Source organism: Nomascus leucogenys, chromosome 15, assembly GCF_006542625.1.
Source record: "Nomascus leucogenys isolate Asia chromosome 15, Asia_NLE_v1, whole genome shotgun sequence".
Classification (NCBI taxonomy): Eukaryota; Metazoa; Chordata; class Mammalia; order Primates; family Hylobatidae; genus Nomascus; species Nomascus leucogenys.
The window spans coordinates 30,918,717-30,932,264 of NC_044395.1; the positions used below are offsets into that span (position 1 = coordinate 30,918,717).

The following is a 13,548-nucleotide window of genomic DNA, read 5'->3' on the forward strand; positions in this document are numbered from 1 at the left end:
AATCTTAAATAAACTCTTAATGATTTGGGTTTATATAATGCATTTGTCCTAAAATATGTACTTGTGTTCCTATGTCAGCCATTAATTTGAGAACTGTTACAAGGCCTTAACAGCCTTTTTTTATATTCCCAATAAACAAGAACCCGACTCAGCAGATAGCTTTTCTGCCTGGTATTGTTTTATTAGTGTAAATAGCTTTATGGTGAAAATTTATTCAGAGGTTTATTGGCAACAAGGTGAGTAACTGTAGTTAAATATCTTTTGTGATGAGGTAATTTGCAAAACTGAGCATCTTTGATTTTGTACGGTGGTATGAAACCCACCAATTGGCTCAGTCACACTCCATTTAGTAGACATCAAGTTTCCCTGGCTTTGTGTGGTTTTCCAGAGTGGAGAGGAGTCAAGATCCCTATTTGCACCCGTAGGTGTTAAGAAACAGCTGGTTGCCCCCCAGTGGATTTGTTATTTCTGGTTGTGTGCTTGCAGCTGTGAATCATAGCTCAGAAAATAAGAAAGTGCTGTGTGAGGGTACCTATTAACAAGTGCCCTTCAGCTCCTATAATTAATTCAGTGTTCCTTCCCTTTAAAGGTGACGAGATAACCTATAACCACCAGTTTGCTTTCTCAATTAGAGGCTTTTCATTTTTCTACATGCCCTTAAATCAGCCTTGCTTTCTTCCTCCTTTCAATGCTGTGTACCTGAACCTAAGACTATTACATGATCTGAAAGCTTTGAACATCAGTGCTGTGATCATCCAGTAAGGCAGTCCAATTTCCACTTTGTTCAAATAGTGCTTTCCTGTCCTGTCTGGGAAAATGTGTCTGCCAATTCATTTTTCTCTTCTTATCACCAAAACACATATATACCGTGCTCACATTGCTTAATATAAAACACAGAGAAAATCCCTGAACAATCAGAAGATCAGTTAGAAAAACTGCCCAGGCTCTTGCTCTTATCCCAAAGCACACACTTTTGTTTGCCATCAAATGAGAAAGCAAATCGACAGAGCTCTGATTTTACAGGTGCCAGTCATCACAAATTATTAGGCCTTGATAACAGGCTTCTTTAAACAAGGAATATTTATCATATACTCAGCTTCTTAGGAATAATTTCCCTCTCCCGCATCCCCTAGTTCTCAAATCTCTTTTACAGGCCAGATAGTCTTGGAAAATAGCAATTAATTCATCTTGGAGAAATTCTTGGCAAAGCTATGGGAGTCCAAACCCCAACCCCTTCCAAGGTACCTATTGTAAGTGCAATAGAATTGCAGGAGATGATAATAGAATCAACTATCAAAACTGGCCTTTGGACTAGGTTTACCAATATCAAAATTTCTGACACTTTGTGTCCCTAAAGAACTTTCGTAGGGTATTCCTTCCTCCACCCCCTGCCAACTTTGTACTCATAAGTCTTGAAGTTTTGCTACAAACAGATCTCCATCTTCCATTCTGCATCAGCAGAGTGCCCTAACTTGATTGAACATTAAACAAATGCAGTGATTTATTCCCTGCCTCACTGGACCGTCTATGGAACAGCATGACAAAATTCTAAATGAAAGGAATGTGCAGACTGTGATGCATGAGTGCAGGGGACTCTAGGCATCTAACTTTCACCTAGGACAAAAGTTCAAGCAAAGCATCACAGGTCTCCCTGCCCGTTCACATGGGGAGCCAGACATACCATTGAGACATAAAAGGAAATTGAAGGCATGTTAGAGAGGCCTCGAGTCAGAATATGCTAGGAGCTTAAATGTCTTGATCCCAGGTCCTGGTCCCAGGTCTAAGTCAGGGGAAGACCCTGGACAAGGTACTTATCCTCCTTTAGAATCTCAATATAAAGTGGGCATAATGATACCTTTTCCACTATGTAAAAGACTTGTCTGAGGGTAAAAAGAAAAAAAAAGTGCCTGTGCGAATTATTCAAAAACTGTAAAATGCTATAGAATTGTTTAATGGTGCCATGACCAAGTTTAGAATCTAAAAGGAAAATGGGACAAAATCAAAAATAAAGGCTAACTGGGATCTAAGAACATAAAGTGAATCATATATTAATCTGACTATGTAGTGTATTAGAAAACAAGAATGGAATTTTACCAAGTATATGTCTATGTAATAGCTAGCATTTCACTAAATGAAGGCCACTGCAGGGAAGAAGGGTTGGCTTCTATTTAACTACTAATTTAAGAAATTATGTTTAAACTTATGAATTTAAAAATTAATGATATACTTATTGATTTGAGAAATGCTGTATTGATACACAGGTATTAATATTCAAAGATTTTACTGGAACCTGATTTGTTTTAAATGGTAAAGGATATTATATGTTAACAAATATATAAAAACATAAAACACATTTTACTTATTTATGGCCACTAATGACCTTCATCAGGGCAACATGTTGTGTTTTTTTGTTTTTTTTAATACTTTAAGTTGTGGGGTACATGTGCAGAATGTGAAGGTTTGTTACATAAGTATACATGTGCCATGGTGGCTTGCTGCACCCATCAACCCGTCATGTACATTATGTATTTCTCCTAATGCTATCCCTTCCCTAGTCCCGCACCCACCAACAGGACCTGGTATGTGATGTTCCACTCCCTGTGTCCATGTGTTCTCATTGTTCGACTCCCACTTACAAGTGAGAATATGTGGTATTTGGTTTTCTGTTCTTGTGTTAGTTTGCTGAGAATGGTGGTTTCCAGCTTCATCCATGTCTCTGCGAAGGACATGAACTCATCCTTTTTATGGCTGCATAGTATTTCATGGTGTATATCTGCCACGTTTTCTTTATCCAGTCTATCATTGATGGACATTTGGGTTGGTTCCAAGTCTTTGCTGTTGTGAACAGTGCCACAATAAACATATGTGTGCATGTGTCTTTATAGTAGGATGATTTATATTCCTTTGGGTATGTACTCAGTAACGGGATTGCTGGGTCAAATGGCATTTCTGGTTCTAGATCCTTGAGGAATTGCCACACTGTCTTCCACCATGGTTGAACTAATTTACACTCCCACCAACAGTGGGAAAGGGTTCCTATTTCTCCACATCCTCTCCAGCATTTGTTGTTTCCTGACTTTTTAGTGATCACCATTCTAACTAGCGTGAGATGGTATGTCACTGTGGTTTTGCTTTGCATTTCTCTAATGACCAATGATGATGGCTTTCATATGTTTGTTGGCTGCATAAATGTCTTCTTTTGAGAAGTGTCTGTTCATATCCTTTGCCCACATTTTGATGGGTTTGTTTTTTCTTGTAAATTTGTTTAAGTTCTTTGTAGATTCTGGATATTAGCCTTTGTCAGATCGATAGATTGCAAAAATTTTCTCCCATTCTGTAGGTTGCCTGTTCACTCTGATTTGATAGTTTCTTTTGCGGTGCAGGAGCTCTTTAGTTTAATCAGATCCCATTTGTCTCTTTTGGCTTTTGTTGCCATTGATTTTGATATTTTGGTCATGAAGTCTTTGCCTATGCCTATGTCCTGAATGGTATTGCCTATGTTTTCTTCTGGGTTTTTATGGTTTTAGGTCTTACATTTAAGTCTTTAATTCATCTTAAGTTAACTTTTGTATAAGGTGTAAGGAAGGGATCCAGTTTCAGCTTTCTGCATATGACTAGCCAGTTTTTCCAACACCATTTATTAAATAGGGGATCCTTTTTCCATTGCTTGTTTTTGTCAGGTTTGTCAAAGATCAGATGGATGTAGATTGTGGTGTTATTTCTGAGGCCTCTGTTCTGTTCCATTGGTCTATATATTTGTTTTGGTACCAGTACTATGCAGTTTTGGTTACTGTAGCCTTATAGTATAGTTTTAAGTCAGGTAGCATGATGCCTCCAGCTTTGTTCTTTTTGCTTAGGATTGTCTTGGCTATGCAGGCTCTTTTTTTGGTTCCATATGAAATTTAAAGCAGTTTTTTCCAATTCTGTGAAGAAAATCAATGGTAGCTTGATGCGGGTAGCACTGAATCTATAATTTACTTTGGGCAGTATGGCTATTTTCATGATTCTTACTATCCATGAGCATGGAATGTTTTTCCATTTGTTTGTGTCCTCTCTTATTTCCTTGAGCAGTGGTTTGTATTTCTCCTTGAAGAGTTCCTACACATCCCTTGTAAATTTTATTCCTAGGTATTTTATTCTCTTTGTAGCAATTGTGAATGAGAGTTCACTCATGATTTGGCTCTCTGTTTGTCTATTATTGGTGTATGGGAATACTTGTGATTTTCGCACATTGATTTTGTATCCTGAGACTTTGCTGAAGTTGCTTATTAGCTTAAGGAGGTTTTGGGCTGAGACAGTGGGGTTTTCTAAATATACAATCATGTCATCTGCAAACAGAGACAATTTGACTTCCTCTCTTCCTATTTGAATACCTTTATTTCTTTCTCTTGCCTGATTGCCCTGGCCAGAACTTCCAAGAGTATGTTGAGTAGGAGTGGTGAGAGAGGGCATCCTTGTCTTGTGCTGGTTTTCAAAAGGAATGCTTCCAGTTTTTGCCCATTCAATATGATATTGGCTGTGAGTTTGTCATAAATAGCTCTTATTATTTTGAGATATGTTCCGTTGATACCTAGTTTATTGAGAGTTTTTAGCGTGAAGGGCTGTTGAATTTTGTCAAAGGCCTTTTCTGCATCTATTGAGATCATCATGTGGTTTTTGTCATTGGTTCTGTTTATATGATAGATTACATTTATTGATTTGCGTATTTTCAACCAGCCTTGCATCCCAAGGATGAAGCCAACTTGATCATGGTAGATAAGCTTTTTGATGTGCTGCCAGATTTGGTTTACCAGTATTTTATTGAGGATTTTTGCATCGATGTTCATCAGGGATATTGGTCTGAAATTTTCTTTTTTTGTTGTGTCTCTGCCAGGTTTTGGTATCAGGATGATGCTGGCCTCATAAAATGAGTTAGGGAGGATTCCCTCTTTTTTCTATTTTTTGGAATAGTTTCAGAAGGAATGGTACCAGCTCCTCTTTGTATCTCTGGTAGAATTCAGCAGTTAATCCATCTGGTCCTGGACTTTTTTTGGTTGGTAGGCTATCAACTACTGCCTCAATTTTAGAACTTGTTATTGGTCTATTCAGGGATTCGACTTCTTCCTGGTTTAGTCTTGAGAGGGTGTATGTATTTTGGGAGCCAAAAAGGCCAAAGGGATCATGACCAACTCAGCATTCCACTGGAGGCTACTTGATCAAACAGCAAACTGTTTATCGTGAATACAGAATGTGGGCAAACTTACTTCTGTGCCTGCCCTAGAAGGTTTGCTGAGGGCCATCACTCCCTGGCGCTGGCTCCTTGAGGTTATCTACTGGGACATCTAGAGCCTATTGTTTGAGGAATGCAGTCTTGCAAGCCTACTCTGAACCTAGCAGCTGACCTCTTCTTCCAACCCACCTTCTGGCTATCTCTTTTGCCTAATAAATACAGAGGGCTGTGTAAAGATCAGGGCCCTTGTCCACTAGAGGAAAGGTGCCCCCTGACCCCTACTTCCAAACATATTCTTTTGTCTTTGTCTTTTATTTCTGCATTCGTCCCCTTTTGTTCTGTCCCCCAAGGTTCATACAGGCTACATATGTGTCCAGGAATTTATCCATTTCTTCTAGATTTTCTAGTTTATTTGCATAGAGGTGTTTATAGTATTCTCTGATAATAGTTTATATTACTGTGGGATCGGTGGTGATATCCCCTTTATCATTTTTTATTGCATCTATTCGATTCTTCTCTCTTTTCTTGTTTATTAGTCTGGCTAGCGGTCTATCTATTTTGTTGATCTTTTCAAAAAACCAGCTCCTGGATTCATTGATTTTTTGAAGGGTTTTTTGTGTCTCTATCTCCTTCAGTTCTGCTCTGATCTAAGTTATTTCTTGTCTTCTGCTAGCTTTTGAATTTGTTTGCCCTTTCTTCTCTAGTTCTTTTAATTGTGATGTTAGGGTGTCAATTGTAGATATTTCCTGCTTTCTCTTGTAGGCATCTAGTGCTATAAATTTCCCTCTACACACTGCTTTAAATATGCCCTAGATATTCTGGTACATTGTGTCTTTGTTCTCATTGGTTTCAAAGAACATCTTTATTTTTGCCTTCATTTTGTTATTTACCCAGTAGTCATTCAGGAGTGGGTTGTTCAGTTTCCACGTACTTGTGAGATTTTGAGTGAGTTTCTTAATTCTGAGTTCTAAATTGATTGCACTGTAGTCTGAGAGACTGTTATGATTTCTGTTCTTTTGCATTTTCTGCAGAGTGTTTTACTTACAATTATGTGGTCAATTTTAAAATAAGTGCAATGTGGTGCTGAGAAGAGTGCATATTCTGTTGATTTGGGGTGGAGAGTTCTGTAGATATCTATTAGGTCTGCTTGGTCCAGAGCTGAGTTCAACTCCTGGATATCCTTGTTAACTTTCTGTCTCATCGATCTGCCTAATATTGACAGTGGGGTGTTAAAGTGTCTATTTATTATTTAGACTCCCACTATTATTGTGTGGGAGTCTAAGTCTCTTTGTAGGTCTCTAAGAACTTGTTTTATGAATCTGGGTGCTCTTGTATTGGGTGCATGTATATTTAGGATAGTTAGCTCTTCTTGTTGCATTGATGCCTTTACCATTATGTAATGGCCTTCTTTGTCTCTTTTGATCTTTGTTTGTTTAAAGTCTGTTTTATCAGAGACTAGGATTGCAACCCTTGCTTTTTTTTGTTTGTTTGTTTTCCATTTACTTGGTAAATCTTCCTTCATCCCTTTATTTTGAGCCTATCTGTGTCTTTTCATGTGAGATGGGTCTGCTGGATACAGCACACTGATGAGTCTTGACTCTTTATCCAATTTGCCAGTCTGTGTCTTTTAATTGGGGAGTTTAGCCCACTTACATTTAAGGTTAATATTGTTATGTGTGAATTTGATCCTGCCATTATGACGCTAGCTTGTTATTTTGCCCATTAGTTGATGCAGTTTCTTCATAGTGTCAATGGTCTTTACAATTTGGGATGTTTTTGCAGTGGCTGGTACCAGTTGTTCCTTTCCATGTTTAGTGCTTCCTTCAGGAGCTCTTGTAAGACAGGCCTGGTGGTGACAAAATCTGTCAGCATTTGCTTCTCTGTAAAGGGTTTTATTTCTCCTTCACTTATGAAGCTTGGTTTGGCTGGATATGAAATTCTGGGTTGAGAATTCTTTTCTTTAAGAATGTGGAATATTGGCCTTTGCTCTCTTCTGGCTTGTAGGGTTTCTGCCAAGAGATCTGCTGTTAGTTTGATTGGCTTCCCTTTGTGGGTAACCCGACCTTTCTCTCTGGCTGCCCTTAACATTTTTTCCTTCATTTCAACCTTGGTGAATCTGAAGATTATGTGTCTTGGGATTGCTGTTCTTGAGGGGTATCTTTGTGGTGTTCTCCATATTTCCTGAATTTGAATGTTGGCCTGCCTTGCTAGATTGGGGAAATTCTCCTGGATAGTACCCTGAGGAGTGTCTTCCAACTTGGTTCCATTCTCCCCATCACTTTCAGGTATACCAATCAAACGTAGATTTGGTCTTTTCACATAGTTCCAGTTTCTTGGAGGCTTTGTTTGTTTCTTTTCACTCTTTTTTCTGTAATCTTGTCTTCTCGCTTTATTTCATCAATTTGATCTTCAATCACTGATATCCTTTCTTCTGCTTGATCAATTTGGCTATTGAAGCTTGTGTATGCTTCACGAAGTTCTCGTCCTGCGTTTTTCAGCTCCATCAGGTCATTTATGTTCTTCTCTAAACTGGTTATTCTAGTTAGCAATTCATCTAACCTTTTTTCAAGGTTGTTAGCTTCCTTGCATTGGGTTAGAAAATGCTCCTTTAGCTCGAAGGAGTTTGTTATTACCCACCTTCTGAAGCCTACTTCTGTCAATTCCTCAAACTCATTCTCCATCCGATTTTGTTCCCTTGCTGGCGAGGAGTTGTGATCATTTGGTTGAGAAGAGGCGTTCTGGTTTTTGGAATTTTCAGCGTTCCTGCACTGGTTTTTCCCCATCTTTTTGGTTTTATTTACCTTTGGTCTTTGATGTTCTTGACCTTCAGATGGAGTCCCTGAGTGGATGTCCTTTTTGTTGATGTTGATACTATTCCTTTCTGTTTGTTAGTTTTCCTTCTAACAGTCAGGCCCCTCTGCTGCAGGTCTTCTGGGGTTTGCTGGAGGTCCATTCCAGACGCTGTTTGCCTGGGTGTCACCAGCAGAGGCTGCAGAACACAAAGATTGCTGCCTGTTCCTCCCTCTGGAAGCTTTGTCCCAGAGGGGCACCCACCAGATGCCAGCCACAGCTCTCCTGTATGAAATGTCTATTGGTCCCTACTGGGTGGTGTCTCCCAGTCAGGATACATGAGGGTCAGAGACGCACTTGAGGAGGCAGCCTGTTCCTTATCAGAGCTCAAATGCTGTGCTGGGAGATCTGCTGCTCTCTTCAGAGCCGCCAGGCAGGAACGTTTAAGTCTGAGAAGCTGTGCCCACAGCCACCCCTTCCCCCCGGTTCTCTGTCCCTGGGAGATGGGGGTTTTATCTATAAGTCCCTGACTGGGGCGGCTGCCTTTCTTTCAGAGATGACCTGTCCAAAGAGGAGGAATCTAGAGAGGCAGTTTGGCCACAGCAGCCTTGTGGAGCTGCGGTGGGCTCCGCCCCATTCAAACTTCCCAGCAGCTTTGTTTACACTGTGAGAATAAAACCGCCTACTCAAGCCTCAGCAATGGCGGATGCCCCTCCCCCCCACCAAGCTCAAGCATCCCAGGCCAATCTCAGACTGCTGTGCTGGCAGGAGAATTTCAAGCCAGTGGATCTTAGCTAGCTGGGCTCCATGGGGGTGGGACCCACTGAGCCAGATCACTTGGATCCCTGGCTTCAGCCCCTTTCCAGGGGAGTGAATGGTTCTATCTTGCTGGCATTCCAGGCACCACTGGGGTATGAAAAATAAACCGCTGCGGCTAGCTCGGTGTCTGTCCAAACGGCCGCCCAGTTTTGTGCTTGAAACCCAGGGCCCTGGTGGCATAAGCACTGGAGGAAATCTCCTGATGTCCCAGTTGCAAAGACCATGGGAAAAGTGCAGTATCTGGACTAGAGTGCACCATTCCTCCTGGTACAGTCTCTCATGGCTTCCCTTGGCTAGGGGAGGGAGATCCCCCAACCCCTTGCACTTCCTGGCTGAGGCGACACCCCATCCTGCTTCAGCTTGCTTTCCGTGGGCTGTACCCAATGTCTAACCAATCCCAGTGAAATGAACTGGGTACCTCAGTTGGAAATGCAGATATCACCTGCCTTCTGCGTCGTTCTGGCTGGGAACTGCAGACCAGAACTGTTCCTATTCGGCCATCTTGCCAGCAACTCCAGGACAACATGTTTTACTTCAACTAAAGATTTAGATATACCAGCATATTGTATTCATGATTTTATTCATTTTCCTCTCCATGCTAATAATATGCTCAAGTATTGTATTCATCTATAACACATGCATTGGTCAGAAGGATCTTTATGATAATATTTGGAACAGCACTTGGCCCAAAGCAGGCCCTTAGAAAGCTATTAATAAATACCTGCTAAGACACATGAAATCATCTGGGTACTTCAGGTAGGTAATGCTGGGCATTACTCTGGGATCAATTGATTCCTCCACTTCAAGGGGTCAATTATTTGAAAAACGTGTACATTCTAATAGCAATGTGTGCATTCTAATAGCAAGCCCATAGCTTCTGTTGGGTTCTCAAAGGGCTAAGAACTAGTTGTCAAAAAGGTAATAAGTGGCAACTGACTGAGTTGAACTCCAAAGGCTTTCTAACAGAAGATGTGCTTCTTGTCCCAGGTATTACAGTTTGAGCCTGGCCACATCAAGAGGAGGGGCAGAGCTAAGACCATGGCTCTGGTTGACATCCAGTTGGATCACCATGAACGATGCGATTGTATCTGCAGCTCAAGACCACCTCGATAAGAGAATGTGCACATCCTTACATTAAGCCTGAAAGAACCTTTAGTTTAAGGAGGGTGAGATAAGAGACCCTTTTCCTGCCAGCAACCAAACTTACTACTAGCCTGCAATGTAATGAACACAAGTGGTTGCTGAGTCTCAGCCTTGCTTTGTTAATGCCATGGCAAGTAGAAAGGTATATCATCAACTTCTATACCTAAGAATATAGGATTGCATTTAATAATAGTGTTTGAGGTTATATATATACACACACACACAGAAATATATTCGTGTCTATGTGTATATAGATCAAATGGTTTTTTCGGTATATATAACCAGGTACACCAGAGCTTACATATGTTTGAGTTATACTCTTAAAATCCTTTGCCAAAATAAGGGATGGTCAAATATATGAAACATGTCTTTAGAAAATTTAGGAGATAAATTTATTTTTAAATTTTGAAACACAAAACAATTTTGAATCTTGCTCTCAAAGAAAGCATCTTGTACATTAAAAATCAAAAAATGAGGCTTTCTTACATATACATCTTAGTTGATTATTTAAAAAGGAAAAATATGGTTTCCAGAGAAAAGGCCAATACCTAAGCATTGTTTCCATGAGAAGCACTGCATACTTACCTATGTGGACTATAATAACCTGTCTACAAAACCGTGCCATAATAATATAAGTGCTTTAGAAATGAAATCATTGTGCTTTTTATGCATTTTGCTGAGGCATGCTTATTCATTTAACACCTATCTCAAAAACTTACTTAGAAGGTTTCTTATTATAATCCTACAGAGACAACGTATAAGCTATAACAGAATTTGAATTGTTTTTCTTTGCAAAACCCCTCCACAAAAGCAAATCCTTTCAAGAATGGCATGGGGATTCTGTATGAACCTTTCCAGATGGTGTTCATTGAAAGATGCGGGTAGTTGAGAACTTAAAAAGTGAACATTGAAACATCGACATAACTGGAAATTAGGTGGGATATTTGATAGGATCCATATCTGATAATGGATTCGAACTCTCCAAACTATGCCAATTAATTTAATGTATCTTGCTTTTGTGTTCCTGTCTTTTTGAAATATAGGCATGGATTTATAATGGCATTTTATGTTTGGCAAGCCATCATAGATTATTTATAACCTAAAAGCTTTTGTGTATCAAAAAAATCACATTTTATTAATGTAAATTTCTAATCATATACTTGCTCACTGTTCTGATTTCCTGTTTCTGAACCAAGTAAAATCAGTCCTAGAGACTCTGGTTCTTAATCTATGGAGCTTGCTTTAAGAAGCCAGTTGTCAATTGTGGTAACACAAGTTTGGCCCTGCTCTCCTACTGTTTAATAGAAAACTGTTTCACATTGGTTAATGGTATTTAGAGTAATTTTTTCTCTCTGCCTCCTTCGTGTCTATTTTAAAGGAGACTAACTCCAGGAGTAGGAAATGATTCATCATTCTCCAAAGCAAGAAGCTTAAGAGACAAACACCAAAATTCAGATAGCTCAGGGACTGCTAACAGAGAACTACATTTTTCTTATTGCCTTGAAAGTTAAAAGGAAAGCAGATTTCTTCAGTGAGTTTGTGGTCCTACTAACTACAACCAGTTTGGGTGACAGGGCTGGTGAAGTCCCAGTGTCAGATGAGTGACCTAAATATACTTAGATTTCTAAGTATGGTGCTCTCAGATCCAAGTTCAACTATTCTTAAGCAGTGCTATTCTTCCCAGTTATTTGAGATGAAAGATCTCTGCTTATTGAAGATGTACCTTCTAAAACTTTCCTAAAAGTGTCTGATGTTTTTACTCAAGAGGGGAGTGGTAAAATTAAATACTCTATTGTTCAATTCTCCAAAATCCCAGAACACAATCAGAAATAGCTCAGGCAGACACTAATAATTAAGAACGCTCTTCCTCTTCATAACCGCTTTGCAAGTTTCCTGTGAAAACATCAGTTTCCTGTACCAAAGTCAAAATGAACGTTACATCACTCTAACCTGAACAGCTCACATTGTAGCTGTAAATATAAAAAATTAGAGTGTTCTACCCAGTTTTCAATAAACCTTCCAGGCTGCAATAACCAGCAAGCTTTTCAGTTAAAGCCCTACCTGCACTTTTTATTTATTAGCTGAAATGTAAGCAGGCATATTCACTCACTTTTCTTTGCCTTTCCTGAGAGTTTTATTAAAACTTCTCCCTTGGTTACCTGTTATCTATTGCACTTCTAACATGTAGCCAATAAATCTATTTGATAGCCATCAAAGGAATAAAAAGCTCACCGTACAAATTGCATTTCAAAACAAACCCTAATAAATCCACATTTCCACATGGCTCATTCACCTGGACTAATGCCTTTTATTCAATATGTTCTTATAGGGCAAAACACTTTCATAAGTAGAGTTTTTTTATGTTTTTTGTCATATCGGTAACTTGCAGCTTTTTCCTCTCATAGCATTTTCTATAGCAAATGTAATATGCCTCTTATCTTCATGAAAAATAAATATTGATTTTGAACAAAACTACTCCATTATTCAGTACTCAATTGCAGTTTTAAAAGATGTACACTGCTAAAAAAAGAAAACTTCCAGCCGGACGCGGTGGCTCAAGCCTATAACCTTAGCACTTTGGGCGGCCGAGGGGGTGGATCACAAGGAGATTGGGACCATCCTGGCCAACATGGTGAAACCCTGTCTCTACTAAAAATACAAAAATGAGCCAGGTGTGGTGGTAGGCGCCTGTAGTCCCAGCTACTCAGGAGATTGAGGCAGGAGAATCACTTGAACCGGGAGGCAGAGGTTGCAGTGAGCCGAGATCACGCCACTGCACTCCAGCCTGGGCAACAGAACGAGACTCCTTTCAAAAAAAAAAAGAAAACTTTTTTTTACAAATGCATCAAACTGTTTGGAATGACAAGATTGAGTAATTTCTGAAGGCTTCATTTTATAATGCTTGAAAGAACAACACTTTGTTCCCCAACTACCGGCTTCTGTTCTGTGTTTGTCCTGCAGCTGCACAGTGGGGCAAGACTTGGGTTTGGTTTTGTTGCTGCTTTGTTGCTTCTTCATTTGACTGTTTCCCCATGAGTCTTATAATGAGTTATGTTCTCCGCTGACATTGTTCCTCACCTGAGAAAATCCACAGCCCTCTCTTCCTTGAGGCCTGAAGTCAACAACATTACAATCTCATTTCCCTTTTGTCCACCTCCTTTTCCCATCTGGGTGCACACCCCAGCCAGCTAGTGATTCACTGTTATCAGTTCAGAAAGACCAGTTTAGGAGCTACACTCCTATAACATGTGCTTTATAATTTGTGAAGAGGCACATAGCGTAAAGAGAGCTCTTCTAGCTGCAGTGCATATGCAAGAATTTTTGCTTTTGATTATAGCCTAATCTTTATATCATCCTGCTGGAGACAAAATAGCAGCTGCAGTGCTGAATGAAACTCTGCCATTTTAGTGGTTTTAGGTCATTTGGGGAATGGGAGTGAAGACCTGTTATTCTGTGGCAGGAATTAATTTTACCATCAGAAATACCAGCTAGTGTGTGAGCATGGGGGAGGGATGGGGACTGGGACAAATAATTCTGTGCCTAATAGCTAATTCAAGTAACTGGGGTTTTTATGTAAAAAGTCATAA

At 39.7% G+C, this 13,548-nt stretch overlaps 1 protein-coding gene across 2 annotated transcripts in view; it reads left to right on the forward strand.

Annotated features, from left to right (window-relative positions):
* PDGFD (platelet derived growth factor D) overlaps positions 1-12,436 on the forward strand; it is a 250,594-nt gene extending 238,158 nt beyond the window's left edge. For both annotated transcript variants that reach the window (XM_003253060.3, XM_003253059.3), the window contains exon 7: positions 9,806-12,436. In XM_003253060.3, the coding sequence (XP_003253108.1) occupies positions 9,806-9,931 (126 nt within the window). In that variant the 3' untranslated portion in view covers positions 9,932-12,436. The remainder of the gene's footprint in view (positions 1-9,805) is intronic.
* The last annotated feature ends 1,112 nt before the right edge of the window (positions 12,437-13,548 follow it).